The sequence below is a fragment of the Thunnus albacares genome, chromosome 22 (assembly GCF_914725855.1).
Source record: "Thunnus albacares chromosome 22, fThuAlb1.1, whole genome shotgun sequence".
NCBI classification, from domain to species: Eukaryota; Metazoa; Chordata; class Actinopteri; order Scombriformes; family Scombridae; genus Thunnus; species Thunnus albacares.
The window spans coordinates 16,883,519-16,909,283 of NC_058127.1; the positions used below are offsets into that span (position 1 = coordinate 16,883,519).

Here is a 25,765-nt window from a genome sequence, read left to right on the forward strand (position 1 = left end):
CCCACACACACACATGCAATGAGGAGCATTGGCAGGACACTGTCAGGATTCTCTGAATACATTGCATGGCATGAAATTTTCATTTTCTTCCTCCAGTGAACATTGGAAGATTGAATTCTATTCTGGTCTCAGGTTGGTATTTAATAAATTCTTAATTATATTTCTGAGTTCTCTTTACACAAGAAGTGACAACAAATAGTTTACAAGTGATTTATTTATTTTTTTCTCAGCCAGATATGCTATTATCATTTTGGTCAGACAAAAGTCTGTTTTGTTTCATCATTTACACACCTTCATGTCTATTTTAGGAACTTATCTTGGATATTTCCAGCATTGTTGAAGGCTCAGTAAAATCCTGAAATACCTGTGGTTTATCACTTTACCTGTGGTCTTTGTTATACCTCTGGAGAATGAAAACATGTTGAGGTCAATGTGTTAGAAAATGTATAAAAGTGAAATAATGCTTAAAATATCTTTTTGCAGGCAGGAGTTTCATCAGTGTGACGTTAAATGAAATGCACACTTTCCACTGCTTTTGTGCACCGAAATTTTGTAATACATACATGATGTCATGTTAAACCAGCAAACATAGATAATTTGAAATGATGAAGTTTAAAAGTTACAGCGCTGTCTTATGAATATCTAGTTGCAAAGTTCTCTACTTCCCTCTTGAGGATGAAGCAAGTATTTACTTTTTGCTTAGATTCATCAAGATAAAGGAATGATTCACTATAGAAGAGCCTAAAATCATAAGAACACACAGTTTGCATTTTACACCTACATAGCACAAAGTTCTAGTGAGCCAAATTATCAGTATTACAAAAACTGATGGCCATGCAAAAAGACTCATGGGCAACTACATTGCCAATGAGTGCAAATGGAAGAATGTTGAATCCATAGTGGTAAATTATTAAACTTGACAGAGGTAAATTTGATGTTCATTGTAATCTGGACACTATCTTACATCCTGGGAAAGTTAAAAATATGTTGATCACTGATGCTTCTGTGTCAAAGTAAAGCAGAATAACTACATGCTGGTTTACAGGCTGAGGGTTTCACTTGCACGGCAACCACTTCATAGTAGGTGCATTAAAAACAAACAACAGCAGGTGGCAGCAGAACACCATCTTTTCTAACATTTCTTAGACCCACTCATCTAGTTTAACTTCAGCATCAATGAATTCAGTTAAAACAATGTTTATCATGACTATATTTTAATAACTAACACATTGATCTTAGTCCAGATTTCCTGATTTCCTCTCACCTACGATAATATAAATGCTGATCTTGGACCTTTTTGTTCATGAATGCAAAATAGCTTGACACAGAGATATGGTTAAATAAAATTGTTTATTTAACAATCGTTAATCAATAAAAATAAAATAAAATGTTACAAAATCTCAGAAAGAATTGTACAAATCATGGCTCCAATTCAATCTTCTCTTGACATAGAAAAATACAAAAGGCACTGTGCATTAAAGTTTGCTGCATATAGAAAACATTTTGAACCAAAAAATAGTACACTACAGAGATTTACAAGATTTTATTAATAACCCTCTTAAAGAAAAACATCCTGACATGTCCATTTCCTACCAGTGCAGACTTACTAATAGGAGCTATTTTTAAGAAACAGGATAGGTAACTGATAAATTTATCAATTTTGCTAAGGACAAAAAAACAAAAAAAACTGGAAGCTTATAATTGTTAAGAGTGTGAAACGAGAAATGATCAACCAGAAATACAGTGCAAAGACATAGAACACAGTTAATATGTAGGGATGACAGGAGGTGTGCAGGTGTGCATGTGAGAAGATAGGGACGTGCCTTAAGTTAATGTGCCACATACTTTTCTGCCAATTAGCATTTAATTTAACATATAGCCCCTGGACACCACAGTGGTTATCAGAGTTGTTTTGTTTGGCATATTAGACCTCCTCTGGTTGTCATATGACTTTGTATGTTATTTCCAATGGTCATTAAACTCCATGTACCATCAGTAATCCATGGCTGTAAGTTGTCTCACTTTAACAGTCCTGTGAGGAGTTCTCATTAGCCAAAAACCTTTGTGAGTTTCATATTCACACGGATCCTTGGGATCCATTTTTAAGTCGTGCCAGGAGTGTCCAATAAGTAGCGTTACTTTCAAAAACCAGCAAAAACAAAACAAAAAAAACAAAAAAAACAAACAAGTTCTGAATATTACTAGAACCTCTCATGTTCTTTAAAACCCACTGAAAGGTAGGTATATCATGTCAAAAACACTCGATAACACTGAAATGGGAGTAGTTCAACAAATAAACAAAAAGTTTTCCATAGAATGAGAGAACTGTAAGAAAAAGGTTATGTCTTCATGTGAATTTCTCTTAATCTCGTGTGGTAAAGTGGCTTTTGTGACACATTCTTAACTCACCTAACCCGACCCTTGTGAATTCAAAACATCTGAACATAATCAACAGTAAAATGTTTCAGGCGTGTTTCTTTCTGTACCTTTCTGGTGCTATCTACTGTGCAAATTCAATATTTATTCAAAGCTATTGGTAGCTCATACCAAAACAGCAAGATCTCTATTAAGGACCTCTGCAATTCTTTTTACAATGTCTCAGGACCAATCTCTTTGGCATCCACATTCATGTCGAACTTTATGTCATGACAAGTAAAGACACATCCCTGTAAGAAAGCAGTTAACAGTTCCTTTTGGCATCCAGTCATGGGATCTTACAAGGTCCATTGATGCTTTTGCTAAAATCATAGGAAACCATGCTCATCAAGTCCTTTTGGAGTAACTGGATTCCACTTTGCAGTAGTCTTAGTCGTAGAATAGCCTGCAAAACAAAAGCCAAACACTGAATCTATGAAAACGTTCACAAAAAGGCCAAAAAAATGTAATTCAAATACTATAGTATTAATACAAATATATTGTATACTACTGGATACCTGATTCTGATCTGCTTTTGGAGGGCTCTGGTGGCTTAACATCTGCTACAGGGAGCCCCCTCCCTTCTACGTCACTCTCCCCTGATGATGTATGGTCCTCTACTTTCATGTACAAGGCAGGCCTCTTATGATACTTGGCCCGGTAAGTGTCTGTCATACAGTTATCCACAGAAAAGTAAGTGGTGGGAAGAACCATATCTGTCACAGAAGCAGAGTCTGTACCATCGTTGTTGCTGGGCTTTGGACTAGGTAACCTGTCGTCACTCTCGCTGGCCGAAAGATCGTTCCTGTCCTGGTCTGATGACCCAGACTTTGAGCTGGCGTCTGATGAAAGCCTGTGCTCGGCAGGTGTCTCAATCCACCGACGAAGGGTGGTGTGCGAGAGTGGGGACAAGCTATTTTTGGGTTCATTGCGGGGGCTCAACCGCATTGGCACCTCCAGCGGCTGCGAGTGGGTGTCAGATGGGTCAGCATGACTGTTGCCAAAGGTCTTGGGGGGTAACGGTGGGGGGTAGTTGTGCAGGAAAGGGTCTATGTGGGCCACAGTGCCAGTCTCTTCTTGTTCGGAGAAGGGTCCAGCGAGGTCATCTGAGCTATTCCACTCAGAACTGCTGGTCTTTGTTAAATAAGGAGGCATGGGGCTCACGGGGCTGCCATCCACATTTTCCTCTTGTTCGCTGTCCAGGCCATTTTCATTTTCCAAGATTCCTGGAGTGTATCGGAAAGCTCTACTTCTGTTGAAAAGCGCAAGAACACAAACATCAGTATTTTACAGGATCCTTGTACCAACTGACTTTTTTTAAATATTATGCAGTATTCCTGTTTTACCTTTTTATTATCTGACCAGATAGGATGTTTGTGTCTTGCAGATCTGGAGATTTTCTTCCTTGTTCACCTAGACAATAATAAAAGCTCATCAGCACTTCATATCACAAGATACTAATTTGGTGAACTCATGATCATCACTACCAGATGCTCAAAAATAGAGCTAAGTAACATCTGTCATGGGTTTCTATTTGAACGCGGCCAAAATATTTTTTTTCTATGTCTCTCCAGCAAAGACATGTTACCTAACAGGGGTCATGGTGAGGCCCTTTGCCTGGTGCTGGGAGAGGAAGTATCAAAGCAGCTAGTCTGGCAGAGCGCCCTCAGGCCCCCTGTGTACCACTCTGACTGTCTGATACAGCCAAAGAACATGGCCCCTCAAAGGGAACTTGGGTTCAGATCCAGGCCCTGTTAGCTTTTTAGTTAATAGTCCTAATGAAAAATAAAGACCCAGGATGAACTCTAGCAGATTCAGAAGTTGCAAAATACACAACCTAATGAAAAGAGAGTAAAACTCTCTATCCAACAAGGTCAATCAGGTTCTGGTGTAATGTCAATGAATTAAAACTGCAATAATGTGAGGATAATAGCTGATTTCACTCATTAGATCAACACAAACACATATTTAAAAACATGTCCCTGGGTAGTGGGGGTGGTGGTGTGGAGCTTAGCCAAGTTAGCAGGGTGGGTGTGATTTACAAGGCCTGGGACAGACAACAGCTGACTAACAGGACAAGGAAGAGAGTGAGTGGCTAAGGACCATCTGTGATGTGTCAGCATACCCTCTTTTTTTCTGTGCTCTCTCAAAGCATTAGTGGCTAAATCCTTTGTGCTGGCATGCAATTACGCCGGGGTCAGACTCCAGACTCCAGATCCCCTCCACAACACTATTGCATTTTTAAGCCGCTAAGTCCATGTGGCAATTCACAATTTGATGCTGCTGATCTGCGATGTTGGCAAGCAAGTGTAACAATATCATTCTCAAAACTAAAAAGGGATGCAGTTTACAAGCCTTTCTCCTTCGAAAATCCCTGCATCTTTATGGTCACGTGCACAATTGCCAATAGAGAGCTTGAAGGAGAAAAGCAGCTGGATAACAAAAGGGCAAGGCGATTGTGATGTTGGGTTGCCAGACTGTCTGTTACTGTTGAAATCAAAAGGTTTTTCAGACAACAGCTATCAAATCATCACTGTAATTCTATCTGAACTTAACATTTCAGTTCCTCAGGTTTGGGGTCTGGCTGATATCCAAAGAACATTCATTACAGTGGAATTTCGGGATCACTGCTGTAGCTGCAAATGCCAGCAAAACAGATGTACTCAAGGTGTCCTGCTGTTTACATGGCCTACTGCACTGGGAAGCCGTCCATGTACTCTAAATGCATGGATTAGATTGCGGTTCAGTGGCATTCAATGCACTATCTAAACTACACCAAGTGGTGTACAATAAAATATCCCTGACATTCCCATGTTAACAGGAAAACATGAAGTGAGGTTGTTATAAAAAAGGATTAAGTATGCATATACAAGTTTTTCTGCTCTTGCAAAATGTGTGGCTGTTTTATTAAGTCCCATGCTGTGTGTGCTACTATATATTCAGCTTTAAAACACTGGTGAGTATAAAGATATACTCTCCTGATGTAAATCACTGACGGACCTGCCTCAGATCACATTCCAGCGTAAGGGATTACTCTGAGAAAGTTGAGGAGAGACACCTGTTTGGGAGCTGCTGTTCTCCACTAATAAGTTATTCAAGGCATTTAACTGAGGGGAACAGAGACGTGATTTGACATCATTTCAATTATTCCTTCTGCCAGAGTGTGAAACTCCCAAAGGAAAAAGAAAACGTGCCTCTATACAGACCATGAAAGCAAACCCTAACTAGGTTTTGAGAAATCGTACATGCTAAATTTCTTGACAGTCCTTTGAAGTTAAGTTGATGTGACAAAAAAAAAAAACCCTACACATTTCCGTTCTAAGGCTGTCAAGTAAAGATTTGTAGTTTTCTGCGTTCTGCTGTCTGGGGTACTTAAAATTCTTGAACATCAATCAGATTTGCATGCATATTTGCAGTTCAGCTTTTCATGAAGAACTTTACTGTGAGGGGAGGAAAGAAATGAACCTTTGAAACCCTTTCATACCCTTTCATCTGATTGAAATTGAATCTATCAGAGGCCAGAACACCAAAAAAACATTTAGTAGTAGCTTTTGTGTATGTGTGTGTTGATGTGGCTCAGGCATGGGAACATTAGGCCACAATATAAATGTGTCCTCATCCCATGGCATTAACACTTTGGTTATCACATCAGTCACTGTCTCGTTGAGTAGGCTGACTAAGCAGAGAGGCATTACAGCTCTCAACACACTAACTCATGGACAGACATGCGCCGCAGTAGATGTTTGCAAACAAACGCAATGTATAACAAATCCATTTAATCGGATAAAAAGGATAAAATACTCCTTTTATCTGTTACTGAAACTTGCACCAGAAGCATTGTTTCACAAAGGCAGAGGCACGCAATGTAGTAAGCATAGTTTAACATCATCTTAGGACAATATTTGTGTCATACTTGAGGTGTCAGTTAAGTACACGGCTAGTAGGTCATATGGTCAAGTGCAAACAGAGCCCTAACAGCTTCTCAAGTGTGTTTCTATGGAGTCTTGATGAGGCGTGCAGGAGCCACCGGAGACAATCAGGGTAAATTGAGCAAAGGCATGATTTACTGTCTACACAGCAGGTTAAAGTGTACAGAATTCCCCCCCATCTCTGTGGCAGCCGTGACCTTTCCTGCCATTATAGACAGGATGTTCCGCTACAATTTCCATTTCAGCATGATGTAGCTCACTGAGGTTTATTTGCAACAAGGACAAAAGGTTGTCATTAAGGCAACCAAGAAGGCCCCCGTCTTAACTTTATATCCCCTCTTTGATGCAACAAACGATCTAGAACATAAGAATAAATGTCTGTGGTCAAAATGTCAACTGTGCTCCTCACAACCCCCCTCCCTTCCCACATGAATGTGCTTTTAGAAAGGATTTCGGACTTTAATGGACTACTGGAATCTGCTCAGGCTTCTCTGGAACTGCAGCTCACGCCAGACTACCACCGCTGAAGTCAGGCCAAATTGACTTTGGACACATTTACTGCAGCTTGTCAATACAATTTGCACAATTTGCAGACAGCACGGCGTAAATATCCTATACGGATTCTAAAATAGCTACAGTAGAAAAGACCTCAAAGGCCCTATCAGAGATTTTTATCCATAAACATTTACATTATGACCAGTTTTACAATAAACAATTCAGTATTTCAAGGCTTATCAAATTAACCTACACTAACTCAAAACACAGCTGTAGATACTTTTCAAATATGAAAAAAAAAAAATCTTTCAAGATTTTCCCAATCAAAGAGGAAGCAAGTGAATGATCCTGGTCAAGTGTGTATCTATAGACACTGTCATGTCTCCTTAAAGACACTAGGGGGCAAATAACCTCAATAAATGAATTCTCTCCCAAGAAAGAATCATAATCTAAGGTTAATTTCCCAAAACTATTTCCAAAATAATTTGTACAAAATGGAGGTTTGTGTAATCAATAATAACCACTGCTTTATCAGATATAGACCTGGGCAAAACCAAATCAAAAGGCATATCTTCAGCAGTGAAAGCATGACCATGCCTCAGAAGTGTTTGCCAGAGATTGTTTCACATGAATCCCTCTGCATGTGCAGATGCTCACAGGCCAATAACAAGACCAGCATTAAACATTACGCATTTCTGCTTCTGTTTCCCCAACTCACCACACTTGTGTAAAAGCTATTTTCGGCCTTGAATAAAACTCGGCATAGATTAAATTGAGGATGCCGTTCTCAGTTACCGTTGTTATGCCTTACTTTGAAGCTCTTTGGGACCTTGAAATAGTTGCAGAGCTACAAAATGGCATTTTATTTGCCTCATGTTTGAATACCACCTTCTGACAGGCCCAGTCATGGCATTTTTTCTGCCCGGCTGAGCACAGCTGGGTGGCCCCTACAAGCTCACTCATCTCCCCCTCTTATTCAGGATTAACTCTGTGTATTCCTGTTGAGAGAATTAGTAAGGCTTTTTTTCAGAGATATTTGTGAAATTATAAGATAGTGAGCGTGTGCTAGATAAAGAATGTGAAAGGTGTCCAGTCAACAAACCCCTTAATGCTATTCATGCCATCATTATTGCAACTTCTTAATATGACTCATATTTGAGGCTCATCATTTTTTATTTTTACAGATCTTTTTTTTTTTAGACAGAAGTTAGGCATAAACTGATTTTTTCCCCCGATTTTGTATCCATATCGATCCAAAAGTTTTTGAGTTTACTGCTCCAAGAAAGTAAAATTCACTGCAGTTAAAATGAATAACATCCTCAAGGTTCTTTTTTCACTGTGCAAGAAGGTACAGACATTATTGCCAAACTAGGATTTTTAAGTGTTTCCCCTCAGCCTTGAATGAGACTTGAATTTAATTTTATTAATTATTCGATTTTTTTACACCAAAATACAATTTCAAGCTACAAAACCTGTTCTATGCTTGGGTTTTTTCTTTCTTAAAGCCCATGTACATTTCTCTACATGCTGCATAACATAAACTTTACTCAGGAAAAAAGGTCAAGGCCAGTCAGTGAGGAACTGGAGCACACTTATTTCCATACAGTATCCCTTCAATCAGGCTGTGACCTTAACACAACTGATGGAACAATAAATCAAGGAAATTGCGGCGTACTATCTTAATGTTTCAGATCCGTACAGCACACGGAAGTCTAGTGGGCAGAGGAAATTTCTTTAATGTCGAGGGGCCAAGCTTTGTGGAAGGCTTCCAATTTGAGAATTATTTCCACAATGTAATAGACAGAAAATGTATATTCCTCATGGATTTAGTGGTGGGGAAAAAAAGAGGTAAATGACAATCTGAACTAGAGCATGTTTTAAATGCTAGCTTAGACAGGAATAGACAGAATATGCACTTTTTTTTTTTTTTTTACTCCAAACAAAGTTATTGGTGTGGAGAAATAAGTCAGTGCACAGGGGGAGAGAGTTACTTACCAGTGGAAAATGTAATGTATGAGTGCAATATATCAGCCTTCGAATCATCACTTCTTCTTTGAGGGAGGTGATCCCTAAAATATAAAATAAATTCAATTATGTATGCATTGTGGAATGCCACAAGATATTTCAGTGCATGATCTTTTACTCAACATGTAGATTTTCCCTTTACTGATCTCTTAAAAAGGACTAAGATGGTGCTGTGAGCAAAAAAAGGGGGAAATAAACCCTGATGACCTCAGCCTAAATATACACTTTCATCCTGAATGATTTACAGCGGTGTAATCTGATACTAATTCATGCAACGTTATTTGCTTAAATGTCAAGACAGCACACATACAACTATCCCATTCCTTTTAAAGTAAGCCTGTTTTGTCCTGCAGTTTTATGCCTCTATAAGTGCATTGCTCTGTATCTGCAGTAAGATGTTATAATAAACCTGAAGAAGCTGGTTTTACACATTCTCAGTGATTTAAGGACTAAACCTTGTCACAGAGCATTTTAACCATATGTTTAAAGAATTAATAATTAAAGAGCACTTTACCAATATACTGTCAAGACATAGGCTTGAATAATGCACTAGCAGTTGAGCAAGTCAGCTATCTGCTCGCTCTCCCCTCTGAGTACAGGAGTTGTCAGCTAGTTGGGATCATTATCTCCAAACAAGACCTGTACTACAAAGCCAACAAATGACAGCCAAGCGTAATAAATAAATAAAGGCTGGTGTATCTGCATCGTGTGCATTTATGTTACATGGGTCTTGCTATTCTTAGAACAGTTTGTTTGTCATGTTTAATTATTTAAAAATGGCAGCACTTTTGAGACTCAAAACCTTAAACGAGGAGGGCGTGAGATGATGACAAAGCCGCATTCTGACACCAGCATCACACAGCAAAAAAGTACTGGCACAGCTATTTTTGTCATACTTTGTGTACTTGTAATAAAATATGTTGGAATAAATGGGCTGATTAAAACATTTTACCTCGTCTGATGCAGCTCAGGTATTGGCCGCAGGTCCTTGGAAGAAAGGTTCTCTACCACAGGTGAGTCAAGATTTGCTGAGCCGTTGCTTAGTCTGTCACTACTTTCATATCCAGATTCAGTTCGCTGGATCTTCCAGTTGTCACTGCGGACTTTAAGAGTTGCTGTGCCCTTTGACCTGTCCTTGTCACTGTAGCCGCCCCGGCCATCTGAGTCCAGCGAGCTTCGGCTGCCACCTGTTTCGTGCCTCTGCTCGTCCTCATAAATGGTCATAAGGCTCTTGGGTTTGCGCTCTTCCCGACCTCCCCACGTAAAATCTCTGTCCCGCTCTCGGTCACGTGAGGGCGACTGACTGTTGGGTCTTCTCCTGGGGCTGTGCTGCCTTCGCTCTTCACTTACAGAATTGCCACCACTGGGACTAACGCCGCTTAAAACGCTGTCCACGTTTAGCACCTCCCGCATGGGCTTCCACGGACGGCTGGACCTGCTGCGGCTGTTCCCTCCACTTCCAGGACGCTCTCGAGAGTCTTGGCTGCTGTCGGTATCATATCCATTGGAGAGCTGGTCTAGTCTCCGGCTGTGATGGCTGCTGCCACTGGGCATGCTGGGTAACACCTGGACCCTCGAGTGAGAGCGAGAGGGCTCATGGGAGGACCGATTGCCGAGGTGGGGAGGTCGCTCAGTCCGGGTGGGACCCTTTCCTTGGCTGCTGTACAGGCGAGTCTCCAGGTGTTTTTTGAAGCCGTTCTCTGGAGGGGAGGCAGAGCGGGAGCAGGTCTTGTCTTGACCTGGATCTGAGTTTAAATAAAAGAAGATTCATGAGACTTTGAACTATGAAACTCGACTTGAACTCACCTTTCAAAAAATTCAACACATGTTCTGATTCAAAAGTATGATTTCTTTGTAAAACTTCTAACCAGTACATCCAAGTCGGAAAAGAATCTTTATCCTATACATCAATCTTCCCTCACCTCCAAAAGGCCAATCAAAAAGCCATATCAACTCTGTAAACTGAATGCATTTGGTATCTTTCAATCATCTTTTAAGAATGCTGTATACTATAAGAAACATATGGCGATGCAAAACAATTCAGATGTTTTTCCTGCAAACTAAGGCTGATTTTTCACACCATTTCATCTGTTTGACATGTTTCTCTTGCTGCACCTGATGCCTAAAACAGTGCTCTGAATACCATTGCCAAGACCAAAAACTGACTTTCACTGACAGCAAGGCATAAAGCTGTGCTAAAGAACACAGCAGGTTGGGCAAAAGTGAAGGAGGAGCATGACGACAGCGGGGTTACTGACATTTATGTCTGCAGATGACAGGGAGGTGTAAATTACAGCCAACAGGAGTCGATTTTCTTCTGCGGCGTGTACACAAAGAGGAGCCTCCTGTACAGACATCCATGCAAATACTGATGATAAAAGGTAGTGCTCTGCTGCTGTGTGTTTCTCTGTGTGTATATATGCATACATCCGTTTTCCAAATGCACAAGTGACCCGTCTGCACATGATAGTGATAGTGTGCTACGGATGTGTGTCCGCTATTCCAAGGACACTTCTAGTCATAATAGCCACTTTCAAAATATATGGCCAGACATCCTTCCTGGAAACTGGTTCCTTCATGGGCAACTACACACCCACACTTATTTTTACACATTTATGCATCTACACATTCCAAAACAGGGATTTCTGAACAGCATCTGATGTTTTTTTTATTTCAAAATTAAAAATCAACAAGATTATTATTTTTTTATTGAAAAGCAGAAAAAGGACTTAAAGTTATTCTTCATTTAATTTCTATGGTTAATCTATGAATCAGAGGCTATGCGCTTTGTAATGGTGTCAACATTGAAATGTGATCTGTGGTGTAAAAAGGTATAAAAAGTGAATTTAATACTACACAGACCTGTCAGCCATTGGAAATAAGCCCTCAAGAGATGGAGTCCCTGTTGCTTTGGATTTTGCTGACTGTGAGCCAGACTTAAATCACTTCAAACATTTCTGTCTACCTTTTTTGCTCATATACTGATACCAGCGTGTTTTAAGGAGCTTCTAGTGCTGGCTCAGTGTTGTCAACAGCATACAAGGCTGCAGATCATTTTGGAAGAGAAATCAATACAGTCAGAGATTATTTAGATTTACCTAAAGGGTTATCCCACAGTCTGATGTGAGCAGCAAAGTTGCTCAAGTGTTTTTATTTTCCAGGATACGACTTTTTCGTAAAGTGCTAGCCTGAGCATGATCTGTGCTGCGGTGAAATTTATACTACTTACATTAAATGTAGTGTCACCTCCAGCCTTGCCATTCATCACAGCAGCAACACTAGCCTCCTTTAGCCTACTGCATTCAATCATAATGGTACGTGAGCTCGGTGCTAACACGGGCCACTGCTGTTGACGAGGATTTGGAAGCGTGTTACAGTTGTGTTCCCTAATGCTTTCACTGATACTCAACTGAAACCAATGATGCACTTCAAGAGTATTAACGCGACCGACCAATCATCCCACTGATTGGAACCATAACAAACTCAATCTGTGAGGTACAAGTAAGAGGAAACATTAGGAAAAATAGTGGCAGGAATAAAAACATTTTAGAGATAAATTCACTTTCTAATTAAATAACACAACATTTATCACTATTTGTTTTGACCTGTTTAGTTTATAGTGTGTTTGTTGTAAATGTTCATGTAAACAACAGAAAGGGGAACCAATGGCTCTGACTATGAGAGAGTGGGATGAAGCCAGGCTCCAACAGACGTCAGCACTTAATCCCCTTTCTGACACATTGCTCCCGAACCGAGGGTTACATAAGGGCTGGAGAAGTGGAAAGGCTAGCCTTTTGTATCATAAAGCCTGGTAATTCTTGTGTGTATGTGTATGTGCTGCATTGTATCTATAGATCTACATGCTATACATCTGTGACCAACCTCTGTATCGTGACTCCAGCCTCTGCTGACCGCTCCTGTCAGGCTCTCTTCTGGATGGATGCATCCCCCGCATCTCTCCTGCTCTCTGGGCAACTTCTCTAGAAATCTCCCTGAGGCGATTCTTTGGATCAGTGGTGCCAATTTTCACTGCAAAACCAGAGATATGTAAGGTATTACAAATCAGGCATTTGACACATTTTCCCCAATGAGAGAAAAAAGGGCATATAGCCAGTGTGTAATTAATGCTGAATATCTTTTTTTCAGTTTAAGTTGAACCTCTGCTGAATCAGGAGGGGATTTCCACCACTGCAGACACCATTAAAAGTATTTTTATCTTGGAGTACATTTAGATACCCATTGTCACTACATCCATTTCCTTAACACTGTTTTCCACCTCTTAGTCCCAGCAACCCTCAGGCACTAAGCAGGTGCTGAGTGTGTAGATGGCACATATTTGTACTGATCTATATGGTACATTTTCTGCTACAAGAGGGAGCAGGCAGCAGGGTGGAAACATGGCAATGTAGAGGCTTCTCTGCCCCGTTGCTGGCAGATATTAACTTTGAAATGCCATGATTAGTCATGGCACTGGAAAACATGATCATACTGTGGCTCTGTTAGCTGTCTGAGTTTTCAACAGCAATCGCTGTGAAGAGAACATGATGGTTCAAAAAAACGCTGCGTGTTTTTCTGAGACTATATTTTTGGGACTCACAAAGTCCCAAATGATACATAAGATTTCAATCATTTGTCTCTGACACTTCTGAAAGCTTTGAGCAACAGCTGACATTTTATTGTCTTGCAATCTTCCCTGCCTACACCACAGTTTACGCAACTAGCTTTCAAGAGTCACATTTTCTGACAATCAACTCATCGACTAATCATTGTGGCTGTAAATAATATGTGCAATTGCACAATTGTGTATCCTGTTACGACATCAGATTGCATTGCCTTGTCTTTCCAGTGAGGCCATTTTCTCATCTTAGAAAATCTCAATCTCAATTTACACTCTTCTCTCGACTTATGTGCAGAATTGGTAGGTCTTTGTGACCTCTCATCAACATGGGTCTCTAAATCCCTTCTGTATTACCAACATGGCCAGATTTAGTTTTACAGCGAAGACATTTAATTATCTCTTCTGCTGGTTACTATGCCAGATCCATGTTTGTCACCGCTCTCTGTAGACAAAAATATTTATAAATTGAAGAGTCTTTCAAGGCTCAAAACTAAAACCACCACGCAATGTGACTCATCCCTGTTTCCTTCTCTTATTCACTGCAGAACACGACATTTACACAAGTCTAAATTACACGTTCATACTATGTTTGTTATCTTACATCCTTAGAGACTTTTTCCAATCCCTGACTCTTGATTTTATTTACGCAATATGTTCCTTCGCATCTTGGGTTATCAATCTCTCTCCCTCTTCTTTTGCTTTGCAAACACAACATGCTCAGTCCATATTTCCTTTATTTTTGTCCCTTACCTGGTCCCCGTCCACCGCTGGTCTGAGCACTTCCCCGGCTAAAGGTTGAAGGGCTCTTCTGTTTGAAAGAGTTTTGACTCAACACAGCGTTCAGATTCTCCCTGGTGAGGTCCAGCTTCTTGGGAGCTGAAACTGAAGACTCAAAGCCTGAGTAAGACAAAAGAAGAAACACAACAACATATGTTACTATTGAAGTTTCATGATATAACAGTAATTCTATATAAACAAATACACAGACTGCACCTGAAACTAAGAAACATTTCAACTACAAAATATTGTAATAATGTAACACATAATATTCTTCTTGGTTTTGGAGGATCATCCAGTTTGGTCCGGCGCCCTGTCAGCTCTGATGGGCAGTGAGCGGCTGCCACAGCATGGACCTGGGGCACAGCCAGCATGGAGAGTTGGAGGAGGATCTTTAAAGGGGATAAAAACCTCCCCTACCCAACAAATCCTGGGATATATAATCCAAACAGCGTAGATGTTCAGCTGTTGTCATCAACACATTTTCATTACTGCCTGCGAAGGCAACTAATATGGTCTGGGATTTTACACACTATAAAGAGAGAGTTTGTTGTGTTTCTTGAATTTGATTTCCATTTAAAATTATTTATAAAAAGAAGGACATTTTATTTACTGTTAATTAAGTTGTGCATGTAGTCCCTCTGCACACATTTCAGGAAACCCACAGCACTCAAAATTTTTATTTAAAGTGAAACCACCAGTTAGAAAGATTAATAAGTCACACTTTAACTCACCAGTCAAACATTTAATTCAAACTTCTGACTCAAAATTTTGCATTGCATACATTCCAATTTGACTTTAAACACCACTTCTGTCAAAACACTAATGGTAGATTTAACCATTCTGTACTTTTCTTACAACTATGAAGACTCAACAAGAAGAGCTGGACACCTTTGTCAATGCACCACAAAAGCCTTCCACAGTTTACGTTCATATTAATGGGTGTTTTATGGTATGGCATTATGATCAAACAGGTCACTTAGAATAGCATTGTGGTTAGTTAATGCAAAGAAAAATAAATAAAGCTCGACAGCACTAGTAACCAAGATAAATGCATCTAAAAGGGATGTTACAATTTACAGAAATGGTGATATAATGCCACTATGTTGACAACAGAAATTGTTACAGTTGACGTTCATTATGATTAGGTCATCATTATTAGGCTCCTCATTGCAGTAAAAGTTGGCACAGTCAAAACTGTTGATATAAACGAATACAGAACCAAGACTGATTTTGAAACTTTCAGTCTTAAAGTGATATGACATCGGGTATGCAGGGCTACTACCTTGTACTTCTCCATTGACAGGGGTCTTGAAGTGGGACTGGCCGCTGTTTTGTCGAGAGACATCTTCTGTGTTGATGGCACTACCATCGGGGTTGGAGTAAAAAAGGAGAAGAGGCTGGAAGTGACCTTTGATACATTTGCTGACCACATCTTTCCACCTGGAGCCAATCTATAGGAAAAGACAAAGGAAAGGTGATCAAAAATCATAAACATGCGGATTTAATCACATTACGCACAGGAAGGGTGTGCCAAAGTCTTCATTATAATAAACAATGAAACAAAAAAAGATTTACAGCATTCCTTTGTGTGACATTGTCTGCCATCTACATGCTTTCTCTGGGATTAATAAATACCATGTTGGTTTCAATCAATTTGAAGATACTAAAGAGGGTTTAAAATGCAGGATTTTCTTCATGGGTCCTCAGATATATCAGCAGATCACACGCATTTTTGTTGTGCAAATCAAGGGACTAGACCAATTCAATTTAGAAAAGCAGACAGATTGCAGACAACAAAATACTTGACCCATCTGTTTTCAATCTACAGAGAAGTATCAGAAACTGCCATCTGATATAAAGCAATTTAACTGATATCAGAACTGAACACTATACACTATACCCAGCTCTAATGGCAACACCGGCAACACAAGTCAATCTAAACCTGTGAAAAACTGACTGAGGAGTTTTAATAAAATTCACTGACAACTTTAAAATGAAACCGCTCTTTAGATGGTCTAATTTGTGAGTGAATATATCACACCGAGGCCAAATCACACAATCACATTAGCTAAGCTATGTAAGGTGTGTGTCTCACCACAAAGGCGCCACAAAGGCAGGCTGCGGGCTAACAGATGCTTGTGTGCTCCTTAATTAAGCAAATGACGGGGGAAGAGGGAGGAGGAGGAGAGGGTAGGAGAGGGAGAGATGGGTGAAAAGATGAGGTAAAGAAGATCCGATGCAAAGCAAAACAAAAGATAATGGAGGGGCTGCAACAGAGATGGAAAAAAATATAAAGACAGCAGAGAGATTGTGGTACATTTGTGCACCACGATGAATAAAGCGTGTTTAGCAATTTTTACTTCTATTGTGTGTATTAGCAAATTAGGAAAAAAAAAAGTCTATAGCCACTGCAGTAGTCCCATGAAGCTGTAAAGCTCATTACACACCAGAAAACAAAATTGTTGGGTGGATGAAAATTAGAGAGACAATTGCTATTTTTAGATCCTTACCTCTACTGAGGCACGATATTCATTATCTGAGTTAGCGGTTCGGCAATTTTGGCCACACAGGCTTTTTCCTACAGCTGTCCTTCAAATCCACATGCCAGCTTTGCCATAACTATTCAAAGCTTCTCTATTTTCCTTCCACTAAGTGGAATTCTAGATATCCAAAGTTTAAAATTTAATTTGTGTGCTCACATTGGCATCCATTTAGTTACACAAACTAAATGTGTAGCTTCAAAACAAACTCAAAGGCCTTGAGTTGGACTATTAAAGCCTAACTGTAGCCATTAATACCTACTATTTAAATTAATTTAGAGCAACATATTCATATGTGCCCATTTATATTGTCCATTACAAGAAAATAATGGACACTCCGAGCCAATCAAAACTCTCAGTGGCCATGATATCAGTAAAAGCTACTCAGAAATAATACGATTTAAAAACAACCTTTGCAAATAACTGTATTTTGTAGCCTTTTTTGTGCTCTGGAAAAACAGCCATCACAGCACACTACTGTAGTCATTTAGCAGCTGGGACTTGGGGAGTCACAGAAATGCTGGCAAGTTTCGATCCAGGTATGGACTTGGCAGGCGCTGAGTACTGAAGCTCCTCCATCTCAGTCAGGGGGGGCTGCACACACAGCACAAGCTGCTGATGGATTGACACAGAGCCAGCCAGCCGCTGCACCACAGTTCCCGAGAAAATTGTGAGGAAGTGAGACAAAAGGCATGCTCGTATGTGCACACCACAGAAATAAATCCAATATACAGGGGGAAAAAAAGGGGGGAAAAAATGGATGAAAGGCTTCAGTAGCTATATATTGTAACACATACACACAACCACTAGCCTGTAAAACACAAACACAGACACACAAATAAACCTTCTTTTATCACACACACAGACGGCATACACACATATACCCTGCAACTCAGCATTCTCAATGACCCCTCAACTTTAACCAGTGAAGGGATCAGTAGAAAGATCTTTACTTGTTAAGCTTCACTTCACTACGCAGTAGTTTGTGATGACAGTTGGGGAATTGCAGTAGAAATAGGGGTTAGGGGGTGGGGTGGGATGGGGGGGTTAGCTGACTGTTCAGCACCATAAAGGCTCATCAACCCGGAGGCTCAAGAAGGGCAATCGATGTGGTCCTTATTGGGCGATAAAGAGACTTAGTGGTGGAGATAAAAGACTAAACATCACTACTTTCTGCTGCTGCTTGTAAAACAGCAACAGACACAATTTTTCATTATCAGTTAATCTATCAATTACTTTTACGATTAGTCGATTATTTGTTTAGTCTATAAAATGTCAGAAGATACTAAAACATGTCCATCACAATTTCACAGAGCATATGGTGACATCAACAAAATCCACAAAGGTGATCAAACAAGAAGATGAATGATATGAAACTAAGAAAAGCAGCAAATCTTCATACTTGAGAAGCTGAAACCTGTGATTGATTGTGATTTTTTTCCTTGACAACTGCCTATACGATTAATTCATTAATAATTTTCCGTTGATCAACTTAATTGATCAAGTAATCAGTTCATCACTGACGTGCATTTCCTCACCTCTTTCACTGTGGCGTCATCAAAGAAGACCCATTTGGAGGATTTGGTGTGGAATGCGAAGGCACAATAGTGACGGCTGGAGTAGCAGATCATCCCCACGAGCAGCAGCTCTCCCTTTTTGGCATGCTCATCTGTCACCCTGTAGAAGAGCTGTGTCCACACAAACACACACACAAATATATATATGAATACATACGCCAATTACTCATAGACATCAGCACAGCATCAGTTACTCCATCTGTTCATAGATTAAGCTCTGAGGGAAAGAAGAAGCATTGATTTGACAATCAGTGCAAATAAGGGCTGGTTTAAATCAACCACACTTGATATCTAGACTAGCTGCAGTGCTACACAGTATTCTTATTGAGGGCCTAAATACTAATATGTAGTAGTAATTTCTAATTGAATTTCTTTTATAAGTATTGTAAGAATATCAGCAAGAAAGAAAGAAAGCACAGAAGGCCACAGTATTAAGTAGACATAAAAAGAAAGTAGCTTTGAAACAGTCACTTGTTTCTCCCTCCTATGTTTCCTGCACAGCCAGTTCTCCGTCTGCCTCTCACTCTCTCAAACAATAGATTTCAAAGCAAGTGATGGGGGTGGAGGGTTCCCTTTAACACCCAATAAAGTCACATGAAACACTCCCTAATGAATCAAGGTCTTTGTGGCACACTAGTAGGTGGTGGTGACTGTGGTGGTGGAGGGGGGGGTCTGACAAATTCTTCTGATGGTATGCTTTGGAAACGCACAAGAGGGAGCTGTCAGATAAATGGTTTGAATACTTCAATAAAGAAGTTATGTAATGTGTGGAGTGTATGAGCCAGCCCTGATTTGAACTGAACTGATTGAATTTTTTTTGCTTGTGAACTTCACCCAATACAGTGGACTTATGGGAACAGACTACTGAGGAATATTTGGGAAGTCATGTGCCATTTTCTTTGTATATGAACAGACAAGCTAACTATATAGAAATATGGGAAATTGTGATTTTATTGAGAAAAAATGAGAAACATCCAACATTTATTCATATTTTTGATCAGGATCAAGGATGTGGAAATATAAACACTACGACAAAAGTAGTCATGTTTTTCCTCTATTTCACTGACATCTATTCAGCCCCCATTTTCCCTCAGACAGGCATGTACACACACACACACACACACACACACACACACACACACACACACACACACAAAGATGAGGGGAGGGGTTTTTGACAAGCTGACCAGGGCCAGCAGGGGCTTTTTGATCAGTGGTGCAGGCCAACTGGGCATTGGGCGTTGACTGCTTACGCAACGGCCCCGACTTACAGAGAAATAAATCCCCACTTTATTTCCCACATATGTCCGATTGCACCAAAATAAACTGACCCCAAAACAAGCAAGAGAAGAAATGGCAGCTGTGTGAAGTAACTGTGTGTGTGAACAACTTCTACTAATATATAGACAAATTGAATCCAGTCTGAAGGGATGTGTTTCCATACATTGACTCTTTACTTCATATGAGAAGTTGGATTAAATGTTCTGACTGTATGTATTGTTGAATATAACATCTCTTAAAACCTAAATCTTTAATCAGACTATTTTATGTAGCTGTGTAGGGTGAAAAACATTTCCTTTTTGTACAAAACACCCTGTCACTGTCCAACAACGTCATATTAAAAGACCACACAGAAGTCACAAAATCTGGAAAGAATCTTTAAAAACTTAACCATAAATTGGACATAAATTGTTGTTTAAATTATTCTCACCGCAGACAGACTGAGATGAGGTCCCAGTGAGCGGATAACATCCTCTGTGAGGTCTGACTGGTCAGAATCCCAGACGAAGCCTATGGTAACAATCTCTGGGGAGTTCATGAGGACCCGTCTGATCCTAATCCTCTGGCCACAGTTGCTCTGGAAAAGAAAGACAAAGAAAAACTGCGTTACCCAAAAGCAACATCCGATCACCACGCAAATTCCCACACTGCACAGTCAGTTAAAGAAACATATTATGGAGTACACAAATAGCTAAACTGCTGATGGAAGGTTTTTGCAGGACACTGGAGCACTTGTTCCACTGCATATTACTTTTTGAGGGAACAAGTGTTTTTTCTTAAAGCTCTCAGTATTAAAAGACTTTGAAAAGACTGCTTACCGGACAGTTACGAAGGTCCCCGATCGTACACGCAGCTTGTAACAGTTCCCCAAATGACTCGTCTCTGCGCTGAAGTGTCTGTTGACTGAAAAAAAAAGAGACACATTGTCAGCTGAGACACTGGAACAAACTCAAGGTAGAGGAAGTGAGACAGACAGAGACAAATAAAGATTACAGACATGTGGGGAGTTTTTTAAAAACGAAATATTAGGTAAAAAAAAAAAAAGTTTATGGCCTCGAGTTAAATGTGCAGAGAGAGATACATGAGAAGTAATAACAGTGGAGTGGGACAGATGACAATGGGGAGGAAAAGGAAGTTTCATATTCCCTTAGTCTTACCAGAGCGCGGTGGTGGAAACATAATGCACTAGCTCTGTAAACGGCAGTGGGTCGGAGGAGGCCCCACAGCTACGGCACACAGACTGCAGAGGGGAGAGAGTCCAGAGACCAAGAGAGTTACACAAATAAGTTACTAAAAATGATACAAAAGTGTAATTTCAGCACTCATAGCCATTGTTAAGCACTAATTATCAAGTCAGCATTGTTACAGTCGTTTTGTTTGAACTTTGACTAGGACAAGCTTGTCTTTCTGTTTTCCTTGTAGTCAATTATAAATTGTGGGCTCAGTAATATCCTCTTACATCACCATCTCAAATGATTGACATTATCAGGCATCCAATTTAATTTCTGAACTTATAATCTGTCCCTGACCAAAGCAATCCTCATTAAGGCCTTGATAATATATTTGTTGGATTGGTTGCTATGAAGTCGAGGTAGAACAAAATCCACTGACTGTGCCCCTGAGGGATTTAGTCCAAAGGCGTATTACCTGTTTGATTCAGAGATGGAACTGGTTTGGGACAGGGACAGAGTCAGTGATGGGCATCACAGCCACGGGGCAGGGTGGTGTGTGTTATGCTGGAATTTATGTGTACACCATCTGTGATTTATCTGGCGAGGAATCTGACCAGAAACACCCTCCTTATTCCACTGAGGCGAACCAGTATCAAAACATGACGTATTGGATTTCTACTGTCTCAGACAGTGATTCATGTACCTGTGTGCAAGCGTGTGGGTGTGTGCGCTACTTAATCCTAACAGTGGCTAGCTAGTGTGTGTTCAGTTCCGCACTGTATGAACTAAAACATCTAGAGCAGAAAAAGGGTTATAATATAATCAATACCTCTTTCACAAACAGAAAAAGAGTAATCCTTGTGAATGAACACATACTGTATATAAACATCATCTTTTTCACAGATTGGTACAGCAGCAGGAAACAATGATGCTCTAAGTAAAATACTTTCTAAGCTTCTACTGACCTGCTCATAAAGTGACATAGCAAACTTCTGATGTGTGATGCAAGACTTGGAAGTGCAGGCATCTGTCTCCTCAGGCACAATGTGCAGGTGAATCCTTTCCAGTATGTTCTCCTGTGACAGAATATGACATCCATTAGGTATGGGACAAAAAAAAAAAAATTCCAGCTTTCTTTTTCCTACAATTACCACTTTTTTTTTTTTTTTTTTACTCCAGTGCAGGTATTTCCGGGAACAAAGTGCAACGGAACACAATGTTAAATACAAGGAATTCATTTTTACGAGTTGTATCATAAACATGACAGCAAAAGGAACACATTTAAATTTATACGCCAGCAAGTTACACTCCAGTTAAGCCACCCTCACCTCTCCTCTCCCGTTTCTATGGAGTGCTTGAGGATTCATAAAATATTAAGGCTGCAAGGTAGGCCTGCAAAGGTTACAGGCACAACTTCACAGCCTATTAATCTGACACTGGCTAACTCCTCACATAAATTCTCTGCTGGCATGCCGCTGCCAGTGCATTGCATGGTGAGTGCTTAAGGGCAAAGATCTATGTGGGATTAAGAATTAAGATTGTCTATAAAAGATAGCAGCTTTGGCACGTAAGCTTCATATGTGGATGGAAAAAGTTATTTCAGAGTAAGTTTTTGTATTAGGGGACTCATATCAAAACACCAACGTTGTTGCATCAAATTGAAAGGCAAAAGATGGAACATTATGCAGTAGAAATGATTTTTATCAATTAATTTTGTGTGCAAATGTTAACATATTGTACAATCCTCTCTACTGCTTGTCCAGAGACATTTCATTCTCTCTTTTGTTTATCCATTGCTGTGTAAGTGGACTTCCTAAGTGAATAAAGGATAAAAATCAAGATATTTCTATGCTGTGTGGCTGTACTGGCAATAAACAGAAGCGATAGAAATCATGAGAGGAAAATAAACGAATTAAGTCTGATGGACAAAAGAAAACATGAAGGGTAAAAAATGCTCTAGGATCTAGTTAATATTTGATGGCTGGAGTCACAATAAAACTGGAACAAAGGCAAAAAAACAAAACCATGAAAATTACACTGCAGTTATAGAAAAACAACTTCTGGCCAAACAATTCTTTGTTGTGCCAAAAAGAGCAAAAAAAAAAAAAAAAAAAAACTGGAACTGATATGCAAAAATGATGAAGGACGAATGAAATTGACTTTTAAAAGGCACAGAAATTATGCAACATAATATGGTAGCACAAAACAGAGAGGTTCAAACACAACCCTGGTGCTTATATAACCTGTCATGATGATATTTAGCGGCAATGTGGCAGGGGTTGATGGGAGGGGAAAGGAGGGACAGAAGCTCTTTCAGTGACCTCGCCAAACAGTTTGTTGCAGTGCATTACCCGAACTGTGTGGCAGGGTAACACACAAACATACACACATCCCTCTCCATACGCTCCCTAAGGGCAGCCTGGTTGCCACAGGAACTTACAAAGCACTCTGCGGCATCATCCATGAAGCCCAGCTGGAAGCGCTGCTCGTCCTTAAAGGTCTCTGCCAAGGCGTGACGCAGGTTGTCAGAGGGCAGGGCGCGCTCCCGACTGTGCTGGAACTGTGAGAAAATGCCCTGAAGAGGAAAAGAACTTGTTTGCACGTGCACTATGGGACATTTTGTTTATCAAAAGAATGTGTGTCACCCTCCCTGCTCAATACACAGGCTGAATCCAAATGCCCAGACTTAACCGCATCTGCAGACTCGTGGACTTTGCGGGCACATTCCCCAGCAGTATGCGAGCGATGTCCAAATCTACAATTCATCAAGTCCACAAGGGACCTTACTTGGACTTTCTGCAGACTTCCAGAGAAGTCGCTTGGGAAATTAATCATAATCCTGCCACAATAGGCTATAAAGTGACGATGTAAAGAATATTAGTACTTATTATTATCAATAATATTAAAATAATAACAGGCTGTGTAAAATATTTACTTTTGATGACTTTTCACTTTGACTGTGATGTAGTGAGGTATAATGTACATACACAGTAACAGGCCTTTAGGCTTAATAACGTGGATTTGTTTGTCATAATCTGCTAGACGGGCAAAGGTTGGTTTTTGTCTGTCTACAATGTTTAGGTCCTCAGTTGAGGATTTAATGTGAATATAATATTAGCAATGTTTAGTAGTTTATGTAAAGGGAAAAGCTCCCTGAGCATTCTGACCAGATTTGATGAGTGTAAAGCAGCAGAGCTGCACATATCAGAACCAACAACTGTTCAGAAAAACACTTTGAAATGAGTTACAGGGTAAGGAATTTCAATTTTTCTCCGTGGAGTTCCTTGAGGTCTTAAGTCCAGTCTCAGAGTGCATTTTTAGCACCTTGCGGTCCAGCGCACTCACAGACTTGATGTGATGACAGTGAACAAATCACAGTACATACGACTGAAGTCCACAACGGCTCAGTCTGCAAGTCCAGCGGGTGGACCTTTGGACTCAGCCACAAGCTGGCTATGTGACCCAACAAGTCGCAACACCAACAGTGACAAACACATCTCCCTACCTTTAATGCACAAAAGATGCATGACTCTCCGAGACAGAAGTGTCCAGGTAGCTGCCTCAAGCTGCGTCTGAAGATGTCCAGCTGCCATAGTACCTACAAAAGGGATAGCAGAAGAGGTCATCAGGGCTCTTAACAAGAAAACTTAACATCCCTTTGTTTTTTTTTTTGTTTTTTACATATGGCATTTAGGCCATGTCTCCAAGGTCATGCAGATGAGGACTGTGCAAGAGGACCAACTGCCCTTGCATAGAAACAAAGCCGAAGGTAATGATCATCTTCAACCAGCTCATCAGTTGTCTCAGCCTCTGAGTCACAGTCTCCAAGAATGACCTCACTGTGGGCTGGCAGTAATAACAGTCTAACTCACCAGCAAGTGCTCCACTAGTCAAAAGCAACCCTCAAGTACATTAATAAATTGCTGGGAAGCTCTGGCATATTTAGACAGTGACTAAGCTTTGAAATTTCCTATTTTAGTAAGGTTGAGCATGGTGTACAGCTCCTGAAGGAAGACAGCAACAAGTGTTTATTGAATAAAGTGAAATAAGTGGTTACAAGAATAGAAAAGTAAAAGAAGTCAAGCGCACCTTAGAATACAATGCTGCATCTTATGTCTGGCATACTTTTAACTCCTTAATTATTTATCATATTGACAGGGATATTGGATCACTTCATCATCCCAAGAAAATCAAAATGGCATTCAGCTACAAACAACCAAAGTAAAAAGGACAGACCTACCTGCACAGCACTGTTCAGAAAGCAGCTGTTTTGGCCCGGCTCGTTCAATAGTCCTTTGGTGGGGGCCAAAGACAGCATGCTCCCCGGCTGGTATGATTTCCCCAGATTGCCCCCCGGCTTCCTGAAGAACTTGACCCATGCCATTGGATAGTGGGGTCTGCCTTTTGACAGGTGGGATAGTCAGACGACAGGGTGGGTCGGTTGGTGCTGGGATTAGATCCCTCTGCCCCTGAAAGAGTGACTCCCCAACAGTCTGGGGCTAAGTTATTCCACGAGCTGCAGCAGCTGCCCTGCTACACATGGGCTCCTAGTCCATTTCTGCAGTGCATGTAAAAGGTCCTTTTACCTTGTCTGCTAGTTAGAAGTCTTAAAAAAAAAAAAAACTTGCCACGATCAAAAAAAAAAATTACAATCCGAGTCTCCGTATGGGAAAGTCTCTGATGTTCACTGGTCTGATACTTCTGATGAGATGCAGGGATTGTGGACCCCCTGTAAGCAAATTTTGCCACATGGTTGTAATGCTGTTGAGGAGACTGTTCAGCTGCAGTAAATCGTCCCTCTCCAAGGTTTATCCATAGTAAAGTTTTATCCAGGCATCTCTTAGTACTAGACAGCAAAGACAGCTGGGCTGTGTTAGAGAAAAAAACAACAATAAATTAGATTTTGACATAATTATGACATTATTGAACCTAT

At 40.3% G+C, this 25,765-nt stretch overlaps 1 protein-coding gene across 2 annotated transcripts in view; it reads right to left on the reverse strand.

Moving 5' to 3' along the window:
- Positions 1-1,331: 1,331 nt before the first annotated feature.
- LOC122973839 (inactive ubiquitin carboxyl-terminal hydrolase 53) overlaps positions 1,332-25,765 on the reverse strand; it is a 33,444-nt gene continuing 9,010 nt past the window's right edge. For both annotated transcript variants that reach the window (XM_044341607.1, XM_044341606.1), the window contains exons 2-17: positions 25,073-25,700; positions 24,338-24,430; positions 23,273-23,407; positions 21,798-21,908; positions 20,818-20,900; positions 20,479-20,563; positions 20,091-20,237; positions 18,341-18,490; positions 15,545-15,713; positions 14,233-14,379; positions 12,747-12,893; positions 9,817-10,609; positions 8,835-8,908; positions 3,762-3,828; positions 2,934-3,667; positions 1,332-2,821 (exon numbers count right to left, since the gene is read on the reverse strand). In XM_044341607.1, the coding sequence (XP_044197542.1) occupies positions 2,745-2,821; positions 2,934-3,667; positions 3,762-3,828; positions 8,835-8,908; positions 9,817-10,609; positions 12,747-12,893; positions 14,233-14,379; positions 15,545-15,713; positions 18,341-18,490; positions 20,091-20,237; positions 20,479-20,563; positions 20,818-20,900; positions 21,798-21,908; positions 23,273-23,407; positions 24,338-24,430; positions 25,073-25,216 (3,156 nt within the window). In that variant the 5' untranslated portion in view covers positions 25,217-25,700 and the 3' untranslated portion in view covers positions 1,332-2,744. The remainder of the gene's footprint in view (positions 2,822-2,933; positions 3,668-3,761; positions 3,829-8,834; positions 8,909-9,816; positions 10,610-12,746; positions 12,894-14,232; positions 14,380-15,544; positions 15,714-18,340; positions 18,491-20,090; positions 20,238-20,478; positions 20,564-20,817; positions 20,901-21,797; positions 21,909-23,272; positions 23,408-24,337; positions 24,431-25,072; positions 25,701-25,765) is intronic.